General features: G+C 41.6%; 1 protein-coding gene across 5 annotated transcripts in view; it reads left to right on the top strand.

Annotated features, from left to right (window-relative positions):
• SLC11A2 (solute carrier family 11 member 2) overlaps nt 1-12599 on the top strand; it is a 679758-nt gene that overhangs the window by 632423 nt on the left and 34736 nt on the right. For 3 of the 5 annotated variants that reach the window (XM_069653368.1, XM_069653369.1, XM_069653366.1), the window contains one exon: nt 5724-5777. In XM_069653368.1, coding sequence (XP_069509469.1) covers nt 5724-5777 — 54 coding nt within the window. Of the gene's footprint in view, nt 1-5723; nt 5865-12599 lie in introns of all 5 variants that reach the window. The other 2 variants (XR_011304995.1, XM_069653367.1) reach the window with 1 other exon arrangement.

The raw sequence follows: 12599 nt of genomic DNA, 5'->3' as shown, positions 1-12599 counted from the left end.
CGGTTACTTCCGCTCGCAGAGTGAGTGAGTTACAGGCACTTTCAGTTAAGCCACCCTTCACTGTATTTCACAAGGATAGGGTTGTCCTTAGAGTTCGTCCTTCTTTTCTTCCGAAGGTAGTGACGGAATTTCATTTGGCCCAGAAGGTTGTTCTTCCGGCATTCTATCCTCCTCCACATCCTGGCAAGGAAGAGGAGAGGCTTCATAGGCTTGATCCTAGGAGAGCTTTAAGCTTTTATGTTTCACGCATGTCCCGGGTCAGAGTGGACGATCAACTCTTTATTGGTTACGCTGGAAAGCGTTTCGGGCAAGCTGTGACGAAACACAGCTCGCTGGATTATTTTGGCCATCTCGGAGTGTTACCGCTTGGCGGGTAAGGACCCACCGGCTGGCTTGCGGGCCCATTCTACCAGGGGTATGGCTGCATCTACTGCCCTGCAGAGGGGTGTTCCTATTCGCAACATCTGTGATGCAGCCACCTGGGCTTCAGCACATACATTTGTATGTCACTATTCCCTCGATTCCATCCGAGGACAGGATCTGGCCTTTGGCAAGGCGGTCCTTTGCTCTGCTATTTGATTGGCTATTCTAAATTTTGATTCTAAATTCTTTCCCTCCTCCTTGCTCTGGTACTGCTTTGGGAGTCTGTCATAGATATGGAATACGTCGGAGGACCCAATCCCCTCGAAGAACAAGTTACTTTCTTACCTGGTAACGTTCTTTCGATGGGATGGTCCGACGACGTATTCCATATCGCTCCCGCCCTGCCTTCCCCGCTGCAGAATTTCTTTTGCGATTGCAGCTTACGTTCCGCAAGGCTTTGTGTCTGACTGGCAGTTGACTAATGTCACACGTTCTAAGGGAAAAAACTACAACTGAGGCTACGGGCGTAGTGCGTCCTACTTATCACATCGGATGACGTCGGACGTCGGAGGAGGTCCTCGACGATGGCGCATCGACGCAGGACGCAGACGCCGAAAAAAGTTTCCGAAGCAGCACAGCTGTGGTGATTACATGTCATAGATATGGAATACGTCGTGGGACCATCCCATCGAAAGAACGTTACCAGGTAAGAAAGTAACTTGTTCATTAAGCTTTTTTGCAAGCCGTCTGATCTCCTCTCTGGGAAGTGGGTTGTCACCATTATTAGCTCTCTGTGGGATTTTACATTTTAATGCTCAGCAAATATGTTATGCTACTTCACATGCAGATTAGTGTTGTGTGCTAAAGGGTAGGAATATGATGTCACTATCATGTCTGGTGGTACTATGGGAATGTGGGCCACAGGTTAATGAATACTTAATGAAAACATTAATCTGAGGTTTGCGAGCACTCCTAAGACCAATTTTGTGATCATTTGAATCTTTCTTCATGTCTGATCTAATCATATTGTCATGCCTTGCTCATTATTTTCTCCCCCAAATACTGGATGTTCCCTCAGAGTGATATTTTGCATGTGCAATTCGCTTAATAGAACCTCTGTCAAGTATTGAATCGAGATCCTCATCAAATAAACAAGTACAAATAAATAATTCAGAAAACGCACCTGTAATTATAACCAACAACATGCACATGATAAATGGCTAAGAAATGCTTAAGAATAAGATAGAGTTCAAAGTAGGAATCCGTCTCTCAAAAATTCCCAGAATGATTTTGTACCTAAACTAGAACTATGTTAAGGATAAACAGTAATATACATAATGCGATGCCAGTGCCCATAAGTCACATGTGTTACCCAGCCATTATAGTCAGGGTAAGCACAGTTTTTTTTTCCTACACTATGATTAGGGTTCCTGAATAATCTAAAATGTATAATGCTCAGTTGATCACTATGCTTGCGTAGTGGAAGAAATATCTACTGACGATTCCAGTGGATTGGTGACCAGTGTATTAGTAAAAGGAAAATAGCAGGACAAAAACAAACCAATGACAGTACGAGACTTCAACGCAAGTGAGAACCCTTCTCCCTCCAAGCCCCGTACTCTTATACCCAAAGGAACACATGCATTTCAGTGGAAGGGGAGGTCCAGACAGGGTAAGGAATCGTACCGAAAAAATGCTACAAACAGGGAACAAAGGCCCTCTATCCAAGTCTTTGATACTAGCTGCGTTCTTACATTAAGTCAGTGTCCTCAGACAGCATAATGAGATACATTTAGCGAAGCTGAATAAACTACTCAAAGGTGTACACACAGTCTGAAGCAGGCGAGCCTGTTTATAATGTGATGACGTCTGTCTACTAAAGCCACTTATCCTAGGAAAGCGTGAGCCTAAAACACGCTTACACAAAGACCTGCATAGTAAAATCTAAGGCGTCACTGCTCGCATGCAAGAAACTGTTGATTAAACATGGCAATTTGCGGTATCTACTCAATATTATAATGCAGCAGTACACTAGGGGAGTACATCACATTTTCAATTTCAGGCTATCTTTTACAATCGGAAACCATGAGCAAGTAAATAGGCCCTTTTCTGTCACCCACAGAGTGAGGCAAGGATATATGTCCTTGCCTCCCTCTTATTTCGCACATCATTGTGTTGAGCAGGATGCGTCAAACTGCAACTACCATTGGCACTGAGATAAACATGCCCAACACTGACACTATTTCTGTGAACGATGCAGAATCCTAGCAAAAACTGAAGTGGCGCTGATAAAACCATTAGGCGTGTTTGATAGATATTGTGATGAATCGGAACTGATTATCAATACAAATAAGTACAAGAAAGTGGTTTTTGGACAAAATCACCCTCCTAAATTGAAATTCATGGATAAAGACCACATGGTGGAGAGTGACTACGCCTGATTATTTAGGAATTCACTTTGCCAAAAATCTTTCACATACTTCCCAGTATTATTAGCACAATTAGGAATATCTTGGATGACTAGGGCATATTTGCATTCTTTCGGAAAACTGGTGGCATTTCGGACCATGCTGCCTTCAAATTCAGCCAAGCGAAGGCTCTGGCTTCATGTGCTTTTTGGTATTATGGTGTGAGGGTGTGTTAGATGCAGTTCAGATTGTTTTGTAAATATTAGCAGGAGCTGTAGATCAGCGACTAACAAAAGTATTCATAGCAAATTGCAACAGGACAATACTAGTCGAATTATACTGGAAATATAGATTAGTCTCTGGTTTACAACTTAGTTGGATGGGTTAGGATAATTATACTGTAATCATGTGGGCAAACTAGTTTTAGGGATGTGTGATGGTAAAATGTCATGGTTTACTGGTATGGGAGAAACCCTTGATCCACAAATACTGATGAATAGCCCATTTAGATGCGCTCCATGTACCTTGTATATCTTGACTTGATCCAAGATAGGAAATGTAGGGTGTTAATTACAGCACTACATTTGGATCAACTCTCACCTTTATGCAATATCGCAAGAAGGAAGACTGGCCCCCAGAAGAATACTGTTTTTGATTGTGGGCTGGGCTTGGAAGAAAATAGGATTCTTTTTTTGCTATTCTGACTATGCTATATAAATGTTAGAAAATGCCTCTTGAAACCATTATGGTTCAGGGTCAGTGTATTAACTATAAGGCCATAATGTACTTCTGACTTTTAAGATTACAATCTGAACTTCACAAATGTGTGTTTTTTGGTGTGGCAGTCTCTTAACGTTACATATATAATGCAGGCCTTGCTAGACTTTTGATACTGGTCATCTACACTTTATGACAATGAGTATATTTTGGCAATGTTTGTATTCTTCAGTTTTTGTTGTACTGCATCATGCAATTGGCACATTTTCTCCTCAAAATGTGTTATTATAATGAATTGTCTTTTAGTCATGTTGTGTGTTTGATGTGTTTTGCTACATTGTATTTTTCCTCTTAATGGATGTCACTGAAACTAAATTGGACTTTGCAAAGATCACGAGCGTAAAATATTCATTAGAATATAATAAATCACAGTCTAGCCTCCCTGGAGGTTTGCTGTTATTCATTTAAAAGGAGGCTTGTATTCTTGTGTGTTTTAACCATAAAAATGTTTATCAATGTCTATTAATTAAAAAGGGAAATGCAAACTGGTTCAGGAACTTTCTGGTCAAAGTAATCCCACCTATAATGTCAAGAAAGTTTTCATGATAATGCTCCAGAAAGGTGTTTGACCTCTGTACATCCTTCATATTTCTGGCACCTCCACGCATCCCATTCTCTTGGATAACTTTAAACCCATTTCATTGAATCCTTGGCTTTTGAACATTTTCGAGCTAATATTCCCCATTGGTTCAAAATGGTAACCCTTCGTTCTCCAACAGCTTCTAAATTCCCGGTCCTTTAAGTATTGTTATGTAAACTGTTCTTGTTTAGCACCCCTCTGCAATTTCCGCAGCCAGTTTCACATTGCAAGGCGCTCATTAGGTGACACTGAAGGTATTTTATGGTTAGGATGGCCATCAGAACCCCAATGGTATATGGACCCCATATTTTCAGGTTTGGGGGTTTTATTTAACAAACTGAAGCATTCCAAGGGGTTTGCATACTTGGTCTACTTCAATTGAAATGTTTGGTCATAAAATAATCTACCAAAATAAAATGTGTACTCTAAGAAGAGCCTAACATTGAATGCCAGCTAGCGTCAAGGGCTTGGAGCATGGAGTATTTTATCTGTGTCCAAGACATAGTTTATTAACGTGTAAAGTTAAAACCTGATCCTTTCAACTTTTCAAAATGGAAGCCCGGCCTATCAACGTAATCAACTTTACTTTCAAAAGTGTTTTTGAGGAGCTTTCTGTGTACAAGCAAAAGAGGCTTTCTGCACACTGATCATACAAAATAACTAATTTCGAAAGATGTAAATAAAAATGTACCTTCTTTTAAGGATGCAATTTGTTAGAGGGCACACCCCGCAATCACTTTCATTGGGCCTCATTAGAAGTGTTGCGGTAAGGCAACAACGGTGCTGGTAGTGCTACCGGCGCCGTTGTTACCTCACCGCAACATTACGAGTTTGCTTGCGGGTGCCGCTCTGGACGCCTGGTCAGACCAGACGTGCAGAGTGGCAGCCGCTTGCAGAACAGGATGGTAACAACAGTCCCGTCATTAACGGGGCCGTTGTTACCATCCTCCCAAATCCCATTAAGCCCTATGTGGGCTCAAATGGGAATGGGGACGTACCGGGTCCAGGTGTCGCGAATGGGACTTACCAGGCCCGCAAAGGTCGGAATCGCCCAGTAATTCTCATTTTTCGGGACCCGGACCCAAGTTTCGGGGGTAGCCATGCCGGTAAAAACGGTATGGCTACCTCCAAACTCGTAATGAGGCCCATTATTTCAGATTTAGTGATGGCGAAAGAAGTCCTATTTAGTATGTTTGAGGCTAATGCCCTTCTTAGTAGTATCTGCTGCCTCATATTTTGATTGTCTGGAAAAGAGGAAGCAATGGCAATCTGGCGAGTGACTAGTGCAAGCCACATTTCCAACCTGCCTGTCTTGCTCCAAATAATATGTAATGACTGTCACAAATGTCAGGGCTCTGGGAACCCCAACATTGCTTTTCCAAATGCAGGACATCTACCCACCCTAAGCCAGCACATGTTCAGGTGCATGCCAATTAAGGCCCTGCTGCAACCTTCGGGTTCATGAAATCTTATGCACTGCCATGAAGCATTAACCCCATCTGTACCTGCCTGTTTGTTGGATGTGCCTAAATGATGTCCCTGTTTAAATGGTACCCTGGTGAGTAACCATCCCTTTGTTCATTTTCCCTTTGCAGAGCTGGCAGTGTTTGGTGGCGCTGGGAGTCAAATACCTCGAATGTGGGCAGAGGGTAAGCATCCATCAGATCATGCTGACCGAAGAGCGACCAGATTCCCCAAGTTTCTAAGAGCTGAGTCTGTCTATCTGTGCACGGCAGGTAGCCATCAGAGCCAGTGTGTTTCTATGGTTTACTGTGTGAACATATCCAAATGTATGTGCAATATGCACAGAAGACGCCTAGGTGTAGGGACATAACCTACTTACTGTCATTTTGCTGCATTTAAGTTGGCATGTGTGTTTTTTTTCCTGATAAATTACTCCCTCCTACCATTCTCCAGCCAATAGATTGTGCTTTCCTTTGCTGACCATCTTAACAAGCACCAGTTGTCACAAAATGCGATACTTCTGCTCAGTGACCACAGGGAAACATTGTAGCCTGACCAAGAGGCGTGGGGCTGTTAACTTGAATTATGTAATATATTTTTAGGATACTCAACACATCCTAATTAAAAGCTGCTACTATGTTGATTTGAAAAGACTGACACTACATTAATTAGGGAAGGTGGTAAATTCGACCTAAACACGTCAGTCGTGCATTGCACCACTGACTTGTTGTTCTAGGCTAAAGAAAGCTTGCATAAAACGCCAAGAACCTAAGCTGGGTTGTTACGTTTTGTATAATGCTCACACTGGTGCACTTTACTAATGGCTTATTTCAGTAAGCCAGGAGAGGTAGTGAGTGCATGCTAATGCGCACATTGCTAGAAGTAGTTGGTTAATTGCATGCAGTGTTTTATAAAAACAGGCCTTTGCAAGATGGCCTTACGTAGCTACTGATGTGTGTTTGTAGAAGGAAGCTGTTAATCTCTTACATGTTGGCCTTCCCCCGACCTCTCTAGTGGATCATGTTGCAACAGAGTAAGAAGTGTCACATTGAAATGCAATTGGAAAGTGAAAACGTAAAAGTACTTTATTTCTGGGTCAATGTTGCTCCTCAATATCTGAGGTTGCAGGGGAATACTATGATGTGAGCATCAAACAAATTAGATAATGTAAAGGTCACTTAATAGTGAGGTGCCATGTGCTGTTTGTCAAAGAAGTGAAACTCAACTGAGATGATCGCACTACGACTTTGTTTAGTAATGCTGATAACGATTGTAAAACTATTGTTTGAAGATATTGATTTATGATGTTTTACTGGGAAAAAAAACCAGAGGAACAAGTCTATCTTAGGTAATATTGTCAAAATACTGAGGTCACCGTGGCTCTGAATTTGCAGTGACTTCCCACATATACAATTTCTGCTCTGTCAAGATCAGGTCTTAGTCATGTCTGACTGTGCATCTGCTGGGAATTGCTAATCTCTCGATTGAACCGGTAAGTGTATGATGTAGGCTTTCCCGCTCTCTCATAATAAGACTTGCTACCGTATTCGGATTTGTCTGCACACCCCCTTGTCCAATTAAGTTTAACATCTACGTGAGGATTTTGTCACATTATCTTTCTCAGCATAAGGGCTCTCGTTTCTGAAGAAGACCCTCTGAGGAAATACAAGCCCGACTTGTGAGACTCCGCAGATGGCCTTTGTCCAACCTGCCTAGCAACATTTTAGAAGGGCCTTCCTTAGGCCTTTGCAGAAAGCCAGGTTCCAAGCAGAGTTGGTGCTTCAGTATTGATGGATTCATCAGGCTCCTTTCGGTTTAGGCAGCTGCTGAACAAGCAGTCCCTCCCAATTGGTCCACTCTAGTGTGTAATTTGGTACCGCCAGAGACACCTAAAAATATGGTCAAATCTGGAAGTGCAAGGAAGTAATTGGACACTGAAGTGCTGCTCATAGAAGAGATGGTTGAAAAGATTGTTCAGAAGAGCATGCTTGCAAGAGATGGGAGGTTAGTCCATTGTTGTAGCATGTAGATGTGCTACTGAGCTCCACAAGGCTGATTGCACTGGCGTATAGTTCAGTCAATGGGGAATGGAGCCTGCTATGTCTGCGGCCCCTATTCCTCGGACATGTTAGAGCCTACTGAGTAGGTTACATGAAGTAACAATGCCATTATGTATCCAAACACTGACCAAAGCAGGGCATGGACCACACTCTGCATGATTTGTTATCATCCCAAATCTAATTCTGGTTCTGCTTGTACAAGGTCTTGCATAACTAAAATGTCCACCAGTATGTTTGTCACTCAGGAATGGAAAAAAAAGGTTCCTCATCCAAATTAACCTTTATTTGGAAGGATGTCTGTGTTGAGGACCAACGTCACATGTTTTGAAGAACCTGCTTGAAATAGATATTTCTTCAATGTATCAGCGTGTGCCCATTATATAGTATAAGCATGCATCGTGTGCCCTTCGTTTTCCAGCTAAAATAGAGGCTTTTTGATGGCCTGGATTCTTCTTTGCACGCAATATGGCAGAGCATGCGGCTCCTCTATAGCCGAGTTCCTAGATTGCCCGTGTGATGGGTAGCAGATAGAATACATCACTGAGCGATGATGAATGCTTGAAAGCAAAGTTACCCGTTTGACTCTCAGCAGGCTAGTACTGAATAAAATAAGATTACATTATAGTATATCTGGCATACCTGCATGGTTCCAAACTCTTCAAAAGCCACGCGGTTAGCTTTTTATACCATTGCAATAAAAAAGTATATTTCTATCAAACGGTTGCTTGCTGATGACCTGTAAACAAAGGTCACAGGTGTGAACAGTTACTTATAAGGTAGACCGAATTGGCTGAGAGCATGACCATTTTATTGAACACTGGTCAACATCTATCGTCTAACTGCAAACAAGCGATGTGCTTCCACCAGAAAATGAGGCTTGTTGCGGTTTAGCCCAAGCATCAGTTTCCCAAGTGTGCACGTTGCTTGTCGTCCTTCCCTGATAAACCTAGCCTCTGGGAACAAAGTTTACTTATTATGTCTGGTATTCTTGATTGTGTATCAAAGCACCTGACTCCTATTTCACACGTGCACTTAAGGAAGCGGCTGGTTCGGACATATTCATTGACTGTGTTCTGCATCCCACCCAACCGGAAATGTTTCCTGGCCGTTGTAATCTAAAACTAGGTAACAAGTAGGTATCCTTTGGTCTTTGAAATGTTGGATAGGTGCCTGGGCACTGAATGTTCCAGCGCGTTAGCCCTGGGTAGGAATGCCCACACATTACTAATGTGACTTGTAGAGGCTTGTGTATCACAGCGTATCAATGCAATGCTTTTTTGTGCAGTCATGCACCTATTTACAGCCGTGTGCTCTTAGCACCCACCTTTCTATATGTGTTTGTTTTAGGTGGGGAGTGGTTTCAGTGAGTAGGGTGGGTGGACACAAGAAATAAATGGGAGTAAATATGGTATCCAAAACACTTAAATAAAGACTTTGCAAAGGAAATGTCACCATCAGTCAGCTGTTTCAACAATACTCTTAATGCACTCGAAAAGTAAAAATTAACCGGGTTTGCACCATCAACAATCATTATTGGAAACCAAATGTCACTCTTGATCCAGTGCATCCTGCAAGAATTCTGAACCTAGGCATGTTGACTCATCCTAACCCCCTTCGGAACACCACCATCGCCCGTTCAGCGGAAATGGGGAGTCCACATCATGCCCCAAGCGGGTGATTGCAAAGTTCCAGCACTGCAGCTATCTATTCACTGCTAGTATTATAAATCAAGCACTCTGAATTGGGCATCTGAGGGCCCACAGAGAGCCCTGTAGTACACAATCATTTTTTCAGCAGTCTTAATTTCCAAAATTAACTTATCATTTGGCTTAACAAAATCCCTATTGGTAAAATAATTAATTGTAAGCTGCCTTGTGCAATATGGCTTCCGCACCTCCATGCTGCTGGTGTGACCACAGTGGCCGATTTGTGTAAAACCAAATAGCAATCTGTGTGTATTGGCCGGACCACTGACACACTTTTCTTTTACCTTCCATATGTTCAGTAATTGTGCTCTCGCCCTCTGAGTGAAGCATTAAGAGAGACGTTGTGGGACACTTAGTGGCAGACACTCAATGTGGGCATCATTATTTCTTCAGATACACCAAGACAAACCAAAAGATGCAACAACAGAAAAATTGGGAAACTTAAATACAAGGTCGAGCAAACATTGACTTCCTACACGTATGCATCTTTCATCAGTGTGTTACAAAGAAGGGACAATTGAGGGCAACTGTTTTCTGGTGCGCTTACTGAGATTGTTCGAAGGTGGTCAGCAAAGCGAAAAACACATCTTTGGTCATTTGTATTGCCCATGAGGTTTTATGTGGTTAAAGGAGAAGCCAGGTGCTTTTTCGTCAAACCATGTTGCTTTTCTGACAGACTTGATTGAAAAACAAAATGGCATTTCACCATTTCCAGTAATCTCTTGTTCTCCCCGAAATCAGAATTTCTGAATAAGTAGATGCAAATGTGCACTGAAACCAATTCAGGAAAAACATGTTTGCATACTGTGCTATAGTGTATTATATGGGGCACAGATTGTGCTGGATAAGAAACAATTGTGCCAACACGTAGAAGTGATGCAAACAAGCAGTAGTTACAAGAACAAGGCCTGGGCGATTACCTTCCATAAACCATCACTTCTTGCTAGCACCTCAGATTCAGTCTACCTGAAACATTAGTGCAAGTGTAATAATGGCATACTGCATATCTTTGAATGGGATAGCAGGAGCTCATACCTTGTATGTTTAGCAGAATTCAACCCTAGGAAGTGCGAGTGCTGCACAAAAGTATATTGACCAAGTAAAATACATAAGGGAAAATGTACTTCTGATTTTATTTTTAAATCTTAAACCCCACCTGCACAAATATCTGTGCCCTATTTATTCTCTTTTTGAATACTCAGAAAGAAAAACAAGTATAGTTCAAACAATCTTACATGTTTCTTGTTGCCATCATCCTTTCAAGCAGCCATTCTTGAGTAACATCAGCTGCCTCTTCACTTCAAGCTGGACATGATTCTGTGGATGGAGCTTGAAGTTTGGGAGTCATGCCAATGTTTGTGTAAGCCTCCCCACAGCTCCCTTGATCAGGAGTATGATCATCTGGGCCTCACAAGCCAGGCAGACATCCTTTAGGAAGGGCCTGCTTCTAAAGGTGGCTGGCCCCTGAAGCAAGGTGGAGGATTTTTCAAAATTCCTCACTTTAAAAAAATCTTAAACGGTTTTAGAAAATAAATGTAAGGCTTAAGTTACGCTCCAAGCACTTTTAGAATTGCTTTACTGGAATCCCTTCTTTAAAATGATTGCATGTTTTGAAATGTATTTTCTCAAAAACCTCTAATCCCATTTCAAACTGGCTTAAAGGATCAAGGCATCACCCATGCTCTGATACTCATTATCATATAATTTACAGAAACAAGAAGGCGTAACATGGCACCTTACAGAAAATTGCACTTTACTGAGATGGCATAGTGTTCACCATCTATAGGGGCATTATTTCCCTGGGGGGCGGACAGTTACTGAAAAAAATCCTTATTTTCCAGAGCATATGGTACACGTGGTAAATTTGAGCCAAGGGACTCGATATTTCCTGATGCTCAGACCTCTTTGAGCTCCACTGGTGTATAGACCTTTGGTTTTAAATATGGCAGTGGGAGTCAATAGTCCATTGAAGGAGTAGAGGCCGAGGAGGGAATCGTGCAAATGATCTTGCTGGTGGTGATGGTATCCCTCAGGCTGCAATGCAGCTGCAGTGGCGCCCGAACATCCCCTGATTCTCATTCACCTTCTTTACTGGACAGATGGGGACTTCCTGAGGTAGCGCTCTGCTTTGCAACCGGTTCCTACAACACGATATAAACGGCCAATCTCTCACAAATGAAAATAATTAAGCACAGTTAAAACTTTCAAGACTCAAAAAATACAGTGTTCATTTAATCAACGTCGTTTTAACAGTGCCTAGAAATATACTCATACCAAACCTGAAAAAAAAGTGTACTATCTCAGTTGTGGTGTGTTTCATTTCTTGCATTGGCTTCAGTGGATCATCCTTGCATCTGCAACAAACCTTACTTTTAACAGCATACACAAGTTATTTTGGTTTTGGAAAAGAGTTTGCAGTCTGGAGAAATGTCATAATTGTTCAGATGAATATGGTTTCTAAACCCTACACAAAGAGTAAGTGTCTGTTTCGTTATAAAGCACATGGATTTGAATTTCAGAACAGTCAAACGATATTAAGTGTGTCTTGTTCCAAGTCCCAACATTTGAAATGCATCGGTTTTTAAGTGTCCCTTTCTAGTAATAATGGGTAATCTATTTACCAAAATATATAATATATTACATCTGTGTGCTTCCTATGCAGTGTCCATGTCACATTATCCAATTATATAATGTTTTTATATTGGGTTGTGCTTGTCTTTGCTTCAGAGCAAATGGAATGTTGGTTGCAGTGGTCTGCTTTCCAAAAAATTGAGGAACTGATGTCACCTTCACTGTGGTGTACACTATCGAAGATCTTGTGAACTATGCTTTTGCATGTTTTTTTGTACGCAAACCTGGTTGTCGATACCTGAAGCACAAGTCATGCATGCATGGCCAAGTGCAAATTGATATGTAAGAAGTCTTTTTTTTGTGAGCAAGAGAAAGACAGTGAGACCCAGAGTCCCTAAATACAAATATAAAAAACATTTTTGAAATATTCAGTTGACAACACCAACCTTTACTTACCGACTCAGAAGACCAGCATTTTAGTTCTTAAAAACATCCACACAGCTTAGTGTGGTATAGCAAATACGCGAATCAGCGTGTTTCTACATTTCAAACTTGGCCTTCAAATGATTCACTTGGGTTTTTGGGTACATATAACCATGTTATTTGATATGATGTAACAATGGCCTTTTCAGAATCTATGTGGTTTATATGTATTAATGATATTCTCACA

Source organism: Ambystoma mexicanum, chromosome 3q, assembly GCF_040938575.1.
Source record: "Ambystoma mexicanum isolate Mex_15411 chromosome 3q, UKY_AmexF1_1, whole genome shotgun sequence".
Lineage (NCBI taxonomy): Eukaryota > Metazoa > Chordata > Amphibia > Caudata > Ambystomatidae > Ambystoma > Ambystoma mexicanum.
The sequence above is the reverse complement of the archived record's forward strand: the minus strand, read 5'-3'. Positions and strand labels throughout refer to the sequence as shown.